The following is an 18,494-nucleotide window of genomic DNA, read 5'->3' on the forward strand; positions in this document are numbered from 1 at the left end:
TTTGAATAACGACCATCATGCATTAATTTTCTATATTATTTGAAAAAATTCTACGTGTATATAAATTCTTCAAAAAGTGTTAATAAATCTTTAACTTTTATTTATGAAATTTTAAAAGTATATTTGAAAATTTTACATATATAATAGGTAGAAAAATATTTAGTAAAATAAACAATGAAAATGGAAAAACAAGAAACCACATCAGAAAAAGAAAAATCAGAGGAAAAAACATGAAAGAGAAAACTTAAAAAAGAAAAGAAATAAAAAAAGGGAAAAGGGAAAGCAGAAAGAAGAAAATAAAACTGAAACAAACAGAAAGAAAAACAAACAAATGAAGAAACAATGAGTTAGATCAATCCATGTGAGCGAACATGGCTACACATAGAAAAAAAGAGGCAGCGTAAGTCTCTTGGCCCACTCGGAGTAACTGAGCGTGTCAGGGCGCTTGCGGATCCCTTTTCCTCGTGTCCTTGAAGGCCGGGCTCCTGCCAGCTCCATCCAATCCGGCGGCGCGCACTACGATGGGCAAAGGGGAGGCGGCTGGCTTGGAGCTCGCCTTGCTGGGGCGGCGGCCGTCCTTCATGGACGGGGTGATGACAGTTGTGGCATGCTCTCCGTCGGTCAATTCCAGCAGATCGATTCAGTTGAGCGCCTGCACCCAAGCTAAGCCATTCTCCATCCCGTTGTGTGCTTCAGGTGGCTGGTGACATCTCTCAGTTCCCATGCGTGCTTTGGGAGGATAAGTTCCAGCCGCTCTCGATCGTTGCGTCCACCAATCCCAAGCACAAGAAACCAAGACGCGGTGTGATGCGCCGGCTACTTGATGGCTCGGGGATGGGTGGTCGTGAAAGCAGTCTTCTTTGATCTAGCCATCGACGAGTTCCGGACTTCTCCTTCGAAGGAAAACAAGGACTAGCGTATATGGCGCTCTTTGGAAACGTTGATTGGATAGGGATCGGTCGTGTACACCCATAACATCAGCATAACCAGCTTCATCAGGGTGTCGCGAAGCTCTGTTTTTATTGACACCTTGGGACATGTCTGCACCAAGATTTCCAAGGGTTCAACACATGCGGAGAATGCCATGGCATGATTGGAGGACATGCAAATAGCGAAGGCGGGGTCTTGGATGCGCCGAAGACTTTGCTTCACATGCAGTTGTTCAGACTTGGCTTACAGGGTATGTTCCCGTCCAGACTGGACACGAGTTCCTGTGAGCCTGATGGTACATGACTTGCAGTAGTAGCCTTCGCAAGTGAGGGCGGCAGCATTGGAGGACTTCTTTGTTGGTCCTGCTCCTTTGAGTACCGGGACGTGATTTCCAGGGTGAAAACCCAATGTCTGGCCTTTATTGGTTGTGCCTGGCAATGACCTTGTTGAAGACATTGTTTTGGAACCGCGGTCTTTCTTCAGGGTACGATCTTTGATCAGGCAACGACAACGCTTGTGCATTGTTTCCTTCTTGGAGGCGTTGCTTTTAGAGAACCTTCTTTCTAGTTCGGGTGTTGTCTTTGGTGGTGGTTAAAGTGCTGCTACTGTGGATGATTGATCACCGCGGCAGGGTTTTTTCTTCTTTTTTTTCATTTTTTTTGCTGTGTGCATCCCGGATGTTTTTAGGCATCTTGTTGGTGCAGAGGCTGGGTATAATTGGTATCTTCTTGATATTAATATATTCCCCTTTAAAAAAAAACTAATCCCCAACATAGCGCAATTTTCAGCACAGATGGTACGCTTTTACGCTGTGCTAATTTTAACTAATGTCGAAAGTAGCAATTTTCAGCACAGATGGTACAGCAGCTCTGCAAATGAGTTCAGCGTGAGGACAAGACATTTATGTTCAAAAGCATGAACAAGCATGGATCTCACATGATTAAAACATGTTGTTAAGGATTAATACGCATGTGCGGGTGCATATACGGAGGCTCACGCTTAGCATTAACAATGTGCTGCTATCTAATAGACATTCAGGCATTGCCCGTTGTCTTGCTGATCAGTTTGACTAGTCAGTCAGTAGAGCGGTCAGCAGAGGCAGGAAAGGGATATAGGAGCAACATGCCTCTCAACTCATAAACAACAGGCTTGTCCTCACAAAGAGAAAATCAGAGTCATAGCTACAGAAGCTAAACAATCTTGGTCCATTCGATTTTCAAAATGGGTAGACATGCTTCGTAAGGAACAATCATATTGTTGCAAAAGCAGTAAAAAAAACATACTAAATGTATGAACAAGTACCTGAACCTTGTTACGTTGTGTAGTTTTTGTGTGCGTGTCAGAATGTTTTTTGCTTGGGAGAAGTCTGTCAGGCCCATTGACTAAACTGTACGTAACATGGAGGTGTCAAAGGATGACTCGTTCCATCTTTTGAGGAACTTCTCAAAAGCACATCAAGGTTTTCTGAAAAGCACATTCAGGTGACATGGCAACCTTCTTTTCTCCACAAATGATTCAGGTTTCATCTTGATCTACAAGTTAGACTCCACACCCTCCTTCCCCTTAAAACGAACATTATATTCCTTGTGTCTAATCGATAAACTAGTAAGGCATTTGAAAATATTCAAAATGTATTAAAAATGTTTAAATTAATATAACACAATCTTTATCTTGTATAAAAAAAGTTAAAATATTTAACAATGTTTCTCATGCATTAAAAATATATAAAAAAATGTGTTAAAAATGTTAAACATTATTTTTTTGAGGGAAAATCCTCAAAAAATGTTAAAAATTATTTGAACAAATGTTCTTGTGTATTAAAATATGTTTGACGTGTATTAAAACAGTTAAACATATGTTAAAAAGTGTTAGACACTATTTTAACAATGTTCATCTGTTTCACATGATTTGAAAAATGTTCTTCATGTATATAAAAATGTTCAACATGTATTTATAGAATTTTAAGAGTGTATTAAAGGTACATATACAAGAAGTACAAATATATTTGGGAAATGAAATAACAAAGAAGTAAAATAGAAAGGTTAAAAAGGAAAAAACACGAAAAGAGAAAAGCTAAAGGAAATGCAAAGGGAAAAACAAAAAGAAAGATAGGAAACAAAAAGAAAACAAATAAGAACAAAAGCAAAAAAAAGGGCAAATCCATGAGAGTGAACATGGCAACCTGCCCATAGAACGGGTCCTAAAAAAAACCTACACATAGAACCGAAAATTAGAAAGAAACAATAAAAAGGCAACGTAAGTGTTTGGCCCTGGGAGCAACTGGGTAAAAAAAACGTAATGATCCCTCTGCTCCAGAATATATGGTGTGTCTATTTTCGCGAAAGCCAAACATATGTGTGTTTCCTAGATTATAAAAAATATATCAACATCTATACAATATTTAAAATATATGAAAATAATTTTCATGATGGATATAATATGAAAATACTTTTCATGTTGGAAGGAAGACACTCATTATAAAAATAATATAAAGATACTTTGACATCATTCTCTAAAATAAACTCGAGACCCCGCTCAAAGAGTCACATAGTAGATGGAGCGAGAAGAAAAAAAGATCGACATTGTTCCTTTTCTTAGTGAGATTGAATGCACTGAACAACACAATAAGCAGCTGGAAGTTCTTGCCTCCAAAACAAAAGTAGACATACATGTATTTTAGATTTGCAGGTATTTTTTAGTTCCTAAATTTGCAGATATTTCACTCAAGCATTGATCCCCGCATATAAAGATGGAACAATTGCATACTATTAACCATTAAGGTTAGCATTGAGAAGATTATTTTTAAATTTGTGATTCTACCAAATTTCACTCTTCCTAAGTAAATAGCCATAGTAACTACGGTGCAGATTTTTGAAACATGAGTTTAGGCGCACCCGATTAGCCCGAATAAATAAATAATAGTAAAAAATGAAAAAAAATTGAAAAACTTTGTCGGAACAAGCATTGTCTAGTGCATTACTCACGTGCAAAGTTTCGAAACAAAACGACTTCTGTGGTATTGTTGGCAAAAATAAGGCAAAATTGCAAGTATAAACTGTGTGAACGGTAAGCTTAATATAGTAGCGGTTTTATTTTTATTCATTCCAAATACCACGAAACTCATTTTGTCATGAAAATTTATAGGCTGGACAATGCTTATTCCAAGGAAGTTTCACTTTTTTTTTACTATTTTTTAAATTCAGGTGCGCCTAGACCCATGTTTTGTTATGTATTTTCATAGTAACTACACCTATCAAACACACTAGAAGAAATTATGTTGATGAGTTCAAAAGAAAGACCAAAACCACCGATGAATGAATTCGAATTTGCCAAACATGGTCTAATTAATTACAAGAAAAATTCTACTCTACTGTTTTGTTTGATCTTGCAGTGCAAACAATTTTTTGTTAACCTCTTTGCAATGGTACCCTTAAAATGGAAAGGCTCCCCTCCGACGTGGGTCCCAGATGTCATCGTCATCTCACCTTGTCCTACGTCCCGGGCCCCTGTCGCCCTTGACGCGCCGCCGCATCTGCGAGCTCGCCCGCCAGTGCCGCCGAGTATGCAACTGAGCGGCCTCGGGTCGCGCCGTTCACCTGCCCGACCTGACCTCTCTCAGTCGGCTCCGGAGGGAGCAGGCGGCACTGCGAGTATGCGGCTTCCCCAAATTCACTTAAGCCAGCAACTCAGCATCCTCTTAATAATTTGATTCATTTGGTAATTACAGGTTGCGGTGAATCATCATCCGCGCCATGGCCACCAGGGTTAAGCATAAGTTGGTAATTACAGTATTGGTAGTCCGTCATGCTAGCTGACGTTTTGCAAGCTTTGGTGGTTAATCTCTTTCTGCATCTGGTACCCGAGGAAAAATGTCATCTCTCTACAAATCGCATGTGGTATGTTGAATCTCAAATCAGATATCACCGGTTTCTTCTCTTGGATAGTCTGCCTTGACATATTCTGGAAGGCATGATAGTGACTTGTGAGGACTTGTTCCAGCGTCACAGCCAGACTCACGGCTGGTGGTCGTCATTCAGACATTCAGTTTTGGAGAAAAAATGGTCAATGATGAATGTAGGAAAGTCTTGCACGCGGTCTTTCGAGGAACCAGCTCCACGATCTGGCCGAGCATAGTCTACACGGCAAGCCCGGCAATCACTTTCTTTTGAAGTATCAATGATATCAGTGGACTACATATCCATGTATGTAATGTGTGGGCTTTGGAGCTTGTTCCTGCAGCGCCAGACTCTGTTCAGGACTCACCAACTGACGGTCTTCATTCAATTCTGAAAGAAAAAAAAAAACTGGTCAGTGATGCATGCTTTTGTGGAACAGAACGTGAGAAGGCATTGTGCCTGGTCCTTGGAGCATGGTCTACACGGCAAGCCTGGCAATCACTTTCTTTTTTTTTCTTTTTTTAGAAAAGGAGGATGACCCCAGCCTCTGCATCTGGGAGATGCATGCGGCCATTTTATTGATTATTCTCGAGGACCTTACAACGTAGTACTCCCTCCGTCCGAAAATACTTGTCGGAGAAATGGATAAAAATAGATGTATCCAAAACTAAAATATGTCTAGATACATTCATTCCTCCGACAAGTATTTCCGGACGGAGGGAGTACAACAATATGCCTGAATCTACCATCTTGACAACATTTGCCGCTACTCCAATCCATATGATGAAGGGGTGCAAGCTTGGCCAAATACCCAGACCTCTCACCTAAGCCTAACATCTAAAGCCGGAGGCCCCGACCGAGCCACATACCGGGTCCGGGGCACAAACCGGTCTGACGCACTCACATGTGTCGCCGCCGCCATCTTCCACTGGTCCATCACCGGGCTATGTATGTCCTGTGTGTGCCTTGGAGCTTCACCACTAGACCTGCACAACATGAGTTGTTTCCTTGCCTTGGAGCTGCTGCTACTGCTCCTGCTTGTCTTGCCAGGCCTTACTTCTGCCTTAAATTTCACGCATTCATCACTGGATCGGCAGGCGGAGGCATTTCTCCGAAGAAGCGGGACTTATAATCTGGACTCATCATGGACAAAGGGAACCACCCCCTGTAACTGGACCGGCGTTGCCTGCAGCAACGCCGTGCTGCCTTGTGGGGGTGATGTTGTCCTAGTTGTGTACAACATCTCTCTTGTGAAGGTTGGCCTTTATGGCAGGCTGGACAGGCTCCACTTTCCAGACTTGCCTCATCTTGTCTATCTGGACCTCAACGACAACTATCTCTGGGGCTTAATTCCATCAAGCATCGGTGCTCTTGCCGAGCTCACTCACTTGGATCTATCCAACAATGGCCTGAACGGATCTATCCCAACATCCCTAGATGATTGTACTAAACTAACCTCCATCAATCTCTTTCACTATAATTTGTTCTCTACCATGCCCAGTACAGTAGGAAGACTAGCGAATTTGATGATCCTGTCCACTTCGTAGACTTGCCCCATCTTGTCTATTTGGACCTCAGTGACAACACTCTCTTGGGCTCAATCCCATCAAGCATGGGTACTCTTGCTGAGCTCACTTACTTGGATCTGTCCGTCAATGAACTGAATGGGTCTATCCCAACATCCCTAGGTAACTGTAATAAACTAACCTCTATCGGTCTCTCTTACTATAGTTTTTTCTATCATGCTTGAGTACAGTAGGAAGACTAGGGGATTTGATGAGCGTCTCCATTATGCAGTCTTGTCCCATCTTGTCTCTCTAAACCTCAATGATAACGCTCTCTTGGGCTCAATCCCATCAAGCATTGGAGCTCTAGCCGAGCTTGCATTCTTAGATCTATGACCTATCCAGTAATTACCTGAACGGATCTATCCCACCATCCATAGGTAATTGTATACAAAGCTAACCTCCCTTTACCTATCATACAATTCACACTTGTAAGGATACATCACTAGTAGACTATTCATATTATCTTGTTGCGTGATTTAAAGATGATGAATTTTGCAGGCTTGCCTCATCTTGACTATCTTGACCTCAGTCAGAACACTCTCTCGGGCCGAATTCCTGCAAACATTGGTGCTCTTGTTAACATCTCGTTTATTAATCTTTCCAAAAATAGCATACATGGAGACATCCCACCATCCATTTGTAATCTTACAAAACTAACCTCTCTCGTTCTCTCCTTCAATTTGTTGTCTAATGGATTCCCGACTTGTGACAACCTAGCAAAGCTCTATTTAAACCACAACAAATTAACTGGCCCAATACCTTCTAGTTTGGTAAATATGACTAGATTGGAATCGTTGGATATTTCTGACAATCTAGTAACGGGTTCTATTCCTAGAAACATGGGAAATCTAATGAGTTTACGATTTTTGGATTTTTCCAACAATCAAATCACAGGTTCCATTGCAAGGATAGGAAATCTAACGAACTTACAACACTTGGATCTTTCTAAAAATCGAATAAGTGGTTCTATTCCTTCAACCTTCTCAAAATTGATATCTGTAAAAACAGTGTTACTACGGTCCAATAAGCTAAATGGCCTATTACCGCCAGAGTTAGGATCTCTTGTTCATCTCTCACATCTGGATCTACGTAGCAATCAATTTATAGGAAGCATTCCAACTCAGATAGGCAATTGTCAGTTTTTATCGTTGTTACTCGCGTCAGACAACTTATTGACCGGACCAATACCGCAAGAAGTTGGGTATCTTACTGTTAGACTTCGTATTGTAGCCTTACTGTATAAATCATACCTTATTGGTATTGGACTTGTATGTCATTATTATATATATATATATATATGATAGGCCACCCCTTTGAGGGTTGAGCCAGTTCCCCCAAAACCTACGTTTTACATGGTATCGAGTCTAACCTAGGTCCTCCACCTTCACCCCACCCGCCGCCGCCGCCGCACCAAAACCCTAAACCCTAGGGCTACCGCCGCCGGCGCCATGACCGCTTCCGCTTCATGCGCCGCCAGCTCCGGGTCTATCCCCGCGTCGCTTGCCGCCCTCCTCAACCTCCCAGCTCGCCCCCTGGCTCCGTCAGTGCCTCAGTTCTTCGGCACCACCGCCGTCGGCTCCCTGTTTTCAGCGCTGATCCCACCGTCACCGCCCGCGACGGCCTCAGCACCAGTCGCGCCACCGCCGCCCGCGATGTCCTCCTCTGGATCCTCCTCGACACTCGCCGTCATCCCGGCTACCTCGGGGGAGACGCTGCCCGCGGAGCCACCCACGGCCTCGCTCACGGCACCACCCGCGGCCGTGATCCCGATCGTCCCCGCGCCGCCACCCGCGGCATCGGTCGCTGTCGTGGATCCTGTCGCGGCTCCGCCGCCAATCGTCCCTGCTGCTGGCGCAATCACGCCCACCGGGCCGTTCCACTTCGACAACTTGATCGCCATCCGACTCACGCCGGACAACTACTTGTTCTGGCGCGCCAAGGTCTACCGCTGCTACGCAGCCGGTCTCTCCTCGGGTTTGTTGATAGTTCGCTACCGTGTCCTCCGTAGGTCATCCCTACCGTCCACGGCCCGGCCATCAACCCAGAACACCGTATGTGGGTGCAGCAGGACCAGGCGATCCTCTCTGCCATCCAGGATTCCCTCGGCGATGGGGTGGCTGGCCTTTGTCTCTTCGCTGCCACCTCCATGGATGCCTGGACGACCCTGGAGCACGCCTTTGCCCAGGTCTCTACCTCCCGCTCGATGGCCCTTCGCAGCGAACTCGCCGACATCAAGAAGCTGGACTCCTCCGCTACGACCTACTTCAACAAGATGAAGGTGCTGGCGGACACGCTCACCTCTATTAGTCGGCCGCTTAGCGACGAGGAGTTCGTCGGCTTCGTCATCAAAGGCCTCGACGCCGACTACGACAATCTCGCCGAGGCTGTCCACAACGCCAAGCCAGCGATGCCTCCTCACGAGCTCTACTCACGCCTCCTCTTCACCGAGCAACGCGTCGAGGCTCGTCGCTCCTCCGCCACCATCACCACCCAGCCGGCGGCCTTCTGGGCCTCTCGTGGCCAGCGCCCACCTGCCCCGTCACCTGGCAAGGCAGCCCCGCCCCCTGCATTGACCCTGGGTGGGGGCCCTAACACTAGGGTGGTGTGCCAGCTATGTGGTCGTGAACGCCATGTCGCCTCCAAGTGTCACCGCCGCTTTCAGAGGAGCTTCCTTGGCATCGGCAACGACGGCAAGGGCAACGAGCGCCAGTTTGCCATGGCAGACTTTGGTCCTCCCGCCGCCGCCCTGGCTGCCCACATCGCTGCCGCCCCGTCTGCCTACATCGCCGCCAAGGGCAAGGACCCGCGCGTCGAGTAGGGATACACACCATCCTACCCTGTTGATCCAGCCTGGTACATGGACACCGGCGCCACGGATCACATGACGAACGAGCTCAACAAACTCTCCACCTACCAGCCCTACTACGGGCATGATCAGGTGCACACCGCCAATGGTGTAGGTATGCCCATCTCTCATATTGGTCAAGCATCTCTTTTAATTAGTCATCCTCTAGGCAGCTCCATCTTCGTAATGTTTTACGGGTACCCTCGGTAACTCGTAATCTTTTATCTGTCCCTAAGCTCACCCTTGATAATCATGTCCTATGTGAATTTCACCCTTTTAATCTTTTTGTTAAGGATAGAGCAACCCGGGACGTTCTGCTTAGTGGTCGGTTGAGCCAAGGCTTGTACCATTTGGAGGATCCATCCACCCCGTGCGTCTTCAGTGGTCGCCTTCCCAGTGGCATTCTCGCTTTGGTCACCCCGCCACACCCATCCTTCGCCACATAATCCACCGTCATGAGCTGCCATTAGTGTCTAGCAATAAAGAGATGTCCATGTGTGATGCCTGTCAGCAAGGCAAGAGTCATCAGCTACCTTTTGTTTCATCTACTAGAGAAGTAAAGAACCCTCTTGAAATTGTGTTTTCTGATGTGTGGGGTCCGGCACAAACATATGTTAGTGGTCACAACTATTATGTCAGTTTTGTTGATGCCTATAGTCGCTCCACTTGGCTTTATCTTCTTAAGCGCAAATATGATGTGTTTGATATATTTCATACAGTTTCAATTGCATGTTGAACGTCTACTCAAGCATAAAATTATCCATGTTCAATCAGATTGGGGGGGGGGGGGGGGCGAATATCGCAACCTCAACACCTTCTTTAATAAGCTTCGGATCTCTCATCGTTTATCATGCCCGCATACACATCAGCAGAATGGCGTTGTTGAGCGCAAACATCGCCATATAGTTGAGGCCGGCCTCACACTTCTTGCTCATGCTTCTGTACCCTTTCGTTTTTGGAGTGATGATTTTGCTACCGCGTGTTTTCTCATTAACAGATTACCTGCGCGTGTTCTTAATATGAAAACTCCGATTGAGCTTCTCTTAGGTGAAACTCCTGACTATACCTTTTTTAAGGTGTTCGGGTGTGCCTGTTGGCCTCATCTTCGTCCTTATAATGATTGCAAACTTGAGTTTCACTCCAAAAAGTGTGTGTTCTTAGGGTATAGTTCTCTCCATAAAGGCTACAAGTGTCTCCATGTCCCAACCAATCGAGTCTACATATCTCGGGATGTTATTTTTTATGAGACCGTCTTCCCCTTTTCTGCCATGCCTCATGTTGGGAATCGTAGCATAATTTAAAATTTTCCTACGTTCACCAAGATGCATCTATGGAGTCTACTAGCAACGAGGGGAAAGGAGTGCATCTACATACCCTTGTAGATCGCGAGCGGAAGCGTTCCAATGAACGTGGATGACGGAGTCGTACTCGCCGTGATCCAAATCACCGATGACCGAGTGCCGAACGGACGGCACCTCCGCGTTCAACACACGTACGGTGCAGCGACGTCTCCTCCTTCTTGATCCAGCAAGGGGGAAGGAGAGGTTGATGGAGATCCAGCAGCACGACGGCGTGGTGGTGGATCTAGCGGGTCTCCGGCAGGGCTTCGCCAAGCTTCTGCGAGAGAGAGAGAGAGGTGTTGCAGGGGAGGAGGGAGGCGCCCAAGGCTGTAGGTTGCTGCCCTCCCTCCCCCCACTATTTATAGGACCCCTGGGGGGCGCCAGCCCTTGGGAGATCAGATCTCCAAGGGGGGCGGCAGCCAAGTGGGGGGGAAGGGGTGCCTTGCCCCCCAAGGCAAGGGGGAAGCTCCCCCCTAGGGTTCCCAACCCTAGGCGCATGGGGGGAGGCCCAAGGGGGGCGCCCCAGCCCACTAAGGGCTGGTTCCCTTCCACTTTCAGCCCACGGGGCCCTCCGGGATAGGTGGCCCCACCCGGTGGACCCCCGGGACCCTCCCGGTGGTCCCGGTACAATACCGGTAACCCCCGAAACTTTCCCGGTGGCCGAAACTTGACTTCCTATATATAATTCTTCACCTCCGGACCATTCCGGAACCTCTCGTGACGTCCGGGATCTCATCCGGGACTCCAAACAACTTTCGGGTTTCCGCATACATATATCTCTACAACCCTAGCGTCACCGGACCTTAAGTGTGTAGACCCTACGGGTTCGGGAGACATGCAGACATGACCGAGACGCCTCTCCGGTCAATAACCAACAGCGGGATCTGGATACCCATGTTGGCTCCCACATGTTCCACGATGATCTCATCGGGTGAACCACGATGTCGAGGATTCAGTCAATCCCGTATGCAATTCCCTTTGTCAAACGGTATGTTACTTGCCCGAGATTCGATCGTCGGTATCCCAATACCTTGTTCAATCTCGTTACCGGCAAGTCTCTTTACTCGTACCGCAATGCATGATCCCGTGACTAACGCCTTAGTCACATTGAGCTCATTATGATGATGCATTACCGAGTGGGCCCAGAGATACCTCTCTGTCACACGGAGTGACAAATCCCAGTCTCGATCCGTGCCAACCCAACAGACACTTTCGGAGATACCCGTAGTGCACCTTTATAGTCACCCAGTTACGTTGTGACGTTTGGCACACCCAAAGCACTCCTACGGTATCCGGGAGTTGCACGATCTCATGGTCTAAGGAAAAGATACTTGACATTGAAAAAGCTCTAGCAAACGAAACTACACGATCTTTTATGCTATGCTTAGGATTGGGTCTTGTCCATCACATCATTCTCCTAATGATGTGATCCCGTTATCAATGACATCCAATGTCCATAGTCAGGAAACCATGACTATCTGTTGATCAACGAGCTAGTCAACTAGAGGCTTACTAGGGACAGGTTGTGGTCTATGTATTCACACATGTATTACGATTTCCGGACAATACAATTATAGCATGAATAATAGACAATTACCATGAACAAAGAAATATAATAATAACCATTTATTATTGCCTCTAGGGCATATTTCCAACACCTCAGTCATCCACCACAACACCTTCTATGCATTCATCTCCTCTTATGCCTGGCCAATTTGAAGATGTTGCATATTCGCCTGTGTTGTTACCTAATCATGGTGCAGGAATTGGACGTGGAGTTCGCCTGGAACTCCTCCCTGACGGACCCGCTACGTAGCATGTGGTGCACGTCGATCGGCCGGTGCATGCACCGCCTCCCGCCCTCGACCCCGCACCGGGCGCCCCGTCTCCAACCGCATCTGGGCCGGAGCCCATGCTGGCTACTGCGACCGGGCCAAAGCCTGCGACGGCCTCCTCTGAGCTGTCTCCGTCGCCACCTCCTCGCCCGGACTCCCCTCCATCGTCGCCCTCGCCATCCGCGCGGGTGTCCTTGGTGCCTACTTCGCCCGGGTCTGCAACAACTCACACGCCGCCGGGGCCTACGTCGCCTGGCCTGCTGTCGCCTGGTCCGCCGTCGCCCGACCCGACGTCACCCGGTCCTTCTTCGCCGGAGTCCCCTGGACTAGCCTCACCTGCTCTGGACATCCCGCCGGCCCCGGTGTTTGCTCCCCCGCGGCGTCCACACACTCACAGCCGCAGTGGCATTGTTTGTCCCAAGGAGCGCACTGATGGCACGGTCACCTATCTTGCTGCTTGCCTGGCTCATGCTGTGGATGAACCAACCGCTGAACCACGCAGTTATCAAGCCGCTATGAGTATTCCACACCGGAGGGCTGCTATGGAACAAGAATATCATGCTCTTATGAAGAATAAGACCTGGACACTTGTTCCCCCTCCATCTCGCGTCAACATCATTGATTCGAAGTGGGTGTTCAAGGTGAAGAAACATGCAGATGGTTCCATTGAGCGCTACAAAGCACGCCTTGTGGCTAAGGGCTTTAAACAGCGTCAGGGCCTGGACTATGAGGATACATTCAGCCCAGTTGTCAAGCCTACCACTATTCGACTTCTTCTATCTCTGGCAGTTTCTCGCGGAGGGTCTCTCCGCCAGCTTGATGTGCAGAACGCTTTTCTTCATGGATTGCTTGAAGAAGAGGTTTACATGCGGCAGCCACCTGGATTTGTTGATCACACTCAGCCTCATCATCTCTGTCGTCTGACGAAGGCCATACATGGACTGAAGCAGGCTCCCCGTGCCTGGCATGCTCGCCTGGCTTCAGCTCTACGCACTCATGGGTTCATTCCTTCGACGGCTGATACTTCACTGTTCTTGTTTCAGCGACCGAGTGTGACCATGTACCTCCTTGTGTATGTGGATGATATTGTCCTGGTGAGCTCATATCCGACGGCTGCTGATGCTCTTGTGACTGCACTTGGTCGTGATTTTGCAGTTAAGGATTTGGGACAGCTTCATTTCTTCCTGGGTATTGAGGTCGCTCATCAGTCTCGTGGCAATTTGGCTGTCACCCAGAAGAAGTACTCTCTTGATCTCTTGCGCCGTGCTGGTATGCTCAAGTGCAAGCCATCGCCTACGCCCATGTCCTCCACTGACACCCTTTTTGCTGCTGATGGTGCTCTTCTCTCTCCTGAGGATGCTACTGAGTACAGGAGTATTGTTGGTGGCCTGCAGTATCTGACGATCACGCGTCCTAATCTCTCCTTTGCGGTTAACAGGGTGTGCCAGTATCTTCATGCTCCCACTGATGTACACTGGTCTGCTGTGAAGCGCATACTGCGTTATGTGCATCTCACTGTCTCCTTTGGTCTTCACCTGCGCCCCAGTTCCTTTGGAGTTCTCTCTGCATTCTCTGATGCTGATTGGGCTGGGTGTCCAGATGACAGGCGATCCACGGGGGACATGTTGTGTTCTTGGGTCCTAATCTGATCGCCTAGAGTGCACGCAAGCAAGCCACTGTTTCCCGTAGCAGCACAGAAGCTGAGTACAAGTCGGTTGCAATGCAACTGTTGAACTTATATGGATTGAGTCCCTACTTCGAGAGCTAGGAGTTGCTCAGCCACATCCTTCGGTCCTTTGGTGTGACAACATCGGTGCTACGTTTCTGTCGTCAAACCCGGTGTTCCATGCATGGACTAAACACATTGAGATTGACTATCATTTTGTGAGGGAACGTGTTGCACAGAAGCTACTACAAGTCAGGTTTATCTCTTCAAAAGATCAACTTGCGGACATCTTCACCAAGCCTCTACCTTCTCCCATGTTTGAGGTCTGTAGGTGCAATCTCAACCTCCTAGATACTTCAGGAGTGAGTTGAGATTGAGGGAGGGTGTTAGACTTCGTATTGTAGCCCTACTGTGTAAACCATACCTTATTGGTATTGGACTTGTATGTCATCATTATATATATGTGATAGGCCACCCCTTTGAGGGTTGAGCCAGTTCCCCCAAAACCTACGTTTTACACTTACAGTTCTATATGAGCTGGATTTGAGTAGAAACATTTAAGTGGCATATTACCGGCAGAGTTACACAAATGTCAGTCTTTATCGTCATTACTCATATCAGACAACTTACTGGCGGGACCAATACCACAAGAACTTGGGTTTCTTTCCGAACTAACTGAGCTTGATTTGAGTAAAAACAATTTAAGCGGTGCCATCCCAATGACTCTTTCTTATCTTTACTGTCTGTTTAAGCTGAATTTATCATATAACAATTTGGCTGGCAGAGTTCCAAATATTCATGCAGGCGTGATCTCACTTGACCGTAATATGGATTTATGCGGCGATTCGTATGACTTACTTAAATGTGGAACACACCAAAGTAGAAAACATCCAAGTATGATTCTTCTTGGTTTTTTCACATGCTTTTCCTTCACTTGCCTCTCAATAACAATCATCACAGTGGTCTCTCGGAGAAGAAAACATATAAAAAGCACAAGCAAAAGCAAGTCTGGTGATATACTATCTATATGGAATTTTGATGGGAAGATCGCATTTGAAGATATACTCAATGCAACAGAAAACTTCGATGAGAAACATTGCATTGGCATTGGAGGCTATGGATCGGTATTTAAAGTTGAGCTTGAAGGGGGCACTATCTTTGCTGTCAAGCTCCTGCACACGATGGAAGAATGCAACGACGAGGGAACATTTCACGCAGAGATTGAAGTTCTGACCAAAATCAGGCATTGATGCATCGTCAAGCTATATGGCTTCTGTTCCCACTCCCAATGCAAATTCCTTGTGTATGATCTTATCGAGAGGGGAAGTTTATCGTGCATTTTGCATGAGCAAGAATTAGCAAAGGACCTGGATTGGCCCAAGAGAGTTGCTATCATCATGAATGTAGCTCAAGCTCTCTCCTATTTGCACCATGATTGCGATGATCCTATTGTACACCGGGACATAAAGAGCAGCAATATTCTTCTAGACCTCGATTTTAAAGCTTATGTCTCGGACTTTGGCATGGAGAAAAAACTGAAGCATGGTTACTCAAACTGGAGCACCATTTTTGCAGGCACATGTGGCTACATAGCCCCTGGTACTTGCATGGGCTTAATCCATTTTTGCTTTTTATGATATGTAATTCTAAAAGCGAGAAGAAATGAAGTCTCTGATCTGATATAGAGATGATTTTGTTTCTTATGACAGAGTTGTCATCTACGATGGTGTTGACTGAGAAGTTTGACGTGTACAGCTTCGGAGTGGTTGCACTAGAAGTTGTGATGGGAAAGCACCCAGGTGATCTGCTCCTTCCGTTCTTTTGCCAAACAGAGCAGCCAGGGAAGTTCAAGGATATCCTGGATCAACGCGTCCCAGCACCGTCAACCATTGATGAGGAGAAAGATGTCATTTTGGTTGCCTTGGTGGCATTTGCTTGCCTGCAAGTCATGTTAGGATGATCTCCACCGTGTGGGCCCAACGGCCCACCGGGCCCTTAGATCTGCGCCCTGAGATTGGTTTAGGATTTTCGGTACAGAAAAGAAAAGGAAATCCCCTCCCGAGAGAAACCCTAACCCCAAAACAAAAAGAAAGAGGGGAGAAGGGCAAAGTGCGCCGCCGGAAGGCCGCGCCGTTCCTCTCGATCCGGACGCGCATCGGCAAGCCGAGGCGTCGGACGAAGAACTACCCCACACGGGGCAAAGGGCATCACAAACAAACCGCTCGACGGCGGCGCACTCACTGCAAGGTGGACGCGCAGCCGGCGAGGGGGATGACCACGACGCCGCCGTAGAGAGCTCTGCCGTCATCGAAAACTAAGGGGAGCAGAAGGGTTAAAGTAGCCTCGTCCTCCCTGCCACAGAAGCTGGAGATGGAGTGGGGAAAGGGAGAAGCTCGCGTGTGGCTCACGCGGCGCGGTAGCTTCACGCCGTCGCCGGCGGCCGGCGGAGCCCCGACCCAGCTGCAGCACAGAGAGAGACAGAGGCGGGCGCGTAAGGGAGCAGAGGAGGGCGCAAGCGCGACCCTCTCTCTCTGCCACAGGAAAGGAAGGGAGGCGCGGCACGGTGGCTTTTTGCTGCCGTCGCGGTGGCCGGGCGACAGAGAGAAGAACGGGAGCGAGAGGCTGAGAAGCGAGCGGCGCACGCGGGGGAAAATGGGGGCTAGGTTTCGGGATCTGGGGACTCTCCCGTTTTTGTCCAACCGAAAACCCCGCTCGGCCGTCCGATCTAAAAGAACGGCCAGGATCAAAGACCTAGCGCCGCCCCAGGCCAATTGGGTCGAAAGCGTGAACGGACCAGGCCGCTGCCGCGGCGGGCCGTGGGCCGATTAGCTAGGGCGGCCGAACGGCGCTCGACTAGCAGGCCGTGGACCGCGCCTCATAGGCCGTGGCCGGTTTTTGCCTCATGCGCCAGGCCGAGGCCGGGTGCAGCTGCCGTGTTTTACTGATTTATTTTTGTCCATTTTTTTGGGCAAATTTTATACAATATTTTTTTTTCTTTTCAAATTTTTTCTAACGAAATTTTTTGTTTAGAAAATAGAAAAGTAAACAGAAAAAGTTTCTGAAAATGAAAATAGAAAATTTTCAGAAAAAGAAATGTTCATGAATTTTACAAAGAAAATAATAAAGTTCATGAATTTTTTATTTGGTCCAAGAAAAGTTTATGTAAAGAATAAAAAGTTCATGAATTTTCTATTCATGTTTTTCTGCTGCAAATAAAAATAAAAGTGCTCCTTTAAAAGTGAATAGAACTAAAGTAAAAGATTAAATTGTTGCTTCTCTAATGCGTTTTTGAACCAACCGGTTAAAATTGCTTAGAGAGTAAATGAGTGCAGAATTGTTTCTGCATAGAATATTGAAAGTTTCCGCTGCAAAGAAAAAGTTTTATCCTCCAGTTAAATTGGAATTAACAGGAAAATTTAATTGGAAGAACTGTTCTTAGCAATGTTTTCCCCTGTGGGTGAAATAAGATGCAGATAGTTTCCGATATGATAAAAGAAAGATATTTGTTTTAAAGTTAAAATATGGTATTGTTATTTTCTGACCAACGTTGATGATAACAGTACTATAATTCTTTGAGCCTTATGTTCGAAACTTAAATCTCTGATAAATTTTGTATCAAAGTGATCAATTTTCAGAGAACATTTAAAGATCAAGAAATGCTCTTGAACTAGAGAAATGTATATTTCTTGTTCACTGCAATAAAGTTGATGATGATTATTATTTCTAGGTAAAGTTGTTTAATAGAAATACTATCATCACATTGTTTATGAGTAATATGCATTATTTCCATTTCCGCCCAATGGTGATATGGAACTAATGTAGAAGGATGATGTTTTATTCTAATTCTGCCCAACGGTGATTTCGAATATAAAATAAGGTTTTAAAAGTTTCATGTGCATATTTTTTACCCAGACCAACATGGGGTTATTTTTTATGCTCATTATTGTTGATTATTGGCTAATTTTTCTCAGACTAAAAGTTTTCCATGCTTTCATTCGTGAAAGCGAATGGCTGGGTACTTGTGACCCGAAAGATGACCAAGAAAGGTCATAACGTGAGGGAGTATGTTCTCTCTAAAGAATGGCTTTAAAAGGAAAAGAATTATTGGATATTAATCCAAGAAAAGAAAAAATATAGATCATTGAGAGTCTTGATTGACGAATGTTTTTCATGTACTCTCTATGAAAAAGAAGATTTTTCAGTCAACATGATTTGAGATGAAACAAGCAACATGTGTGTTTAATTTGACCAACGTCGGATCAAGCATGTGTGTCAAAGAGCATTCGGATTTATTTCTGAATTTGATGATTGAATATGCAGTCAAAAGAGCCAATTCTGGCATTTATGTCCCTTACAGGGAATTATCCGTATAGCGGGAAAAGATGATTATGATAAAATCGCATGGCGGGAAAAG

General features: G+C 46.4%; 1 protein-coding gene across 1 annotated transcript; it reads left to right on the plus strand.

The window, feature by feature from the left end:
- Nucleotides 1-6,821: 6,821 nt before the first annotated feature.
- On the plus strand, nt 6,822-16,040 carry LOC109771794 (uncharacterized). Its single transcript, XM_040396545.2, has 4 exons — nt 6,822-7,553; nt 12,812-12,816; nt 14,702-14,902; nt 15,790-16,040. The coding sequence occupies exons 1-4, from the start codon at nt 6,877-6,879 to the stop codon at nt 16,038-16,040; spliced, it is 1,134 nt and encodes a 377-aa protein (XP_040252479.2). The 5' UTR covers nt 6,822-6,876.
- Nucleotides 16,041-18,494: the final 2,454 nt, after the last annotated feature.

The sequence above is a fragment of the Aegilops tauschii genome, chromosome 1, assembly GCF_002575655.3.
Source record: "Aegilops tauschii subsp. strangulata cultivar AL8/78 chromosome 1, Aet v6.0, whole genome shotgun sequence".
Classification (NCBI taxonomy): domain Eukaryota; kingdom Viridiplantae; phylum Streptophyta; class Magnoliopsida; order Poales; family Poaceae; genus Aegilops; species Aegilops tauschii.

Bases quoted from the DNA above. Each gene is read 5' to 3' on its own strand.
- LOC109771794 (XM_040396545.2), top strand. From the start codon at position 6,877: ATGATGAATTTTGCAGGCTTGCCTCATCTTGACTATCTTGACCTCAGT. The intron at 14,903-15,789 runs GTAATATGGATT...TTCTTATGACAG, and splicing joins AGGCGTGATCTCACTTGACC to AGTTGTCATCTACGATGGTG.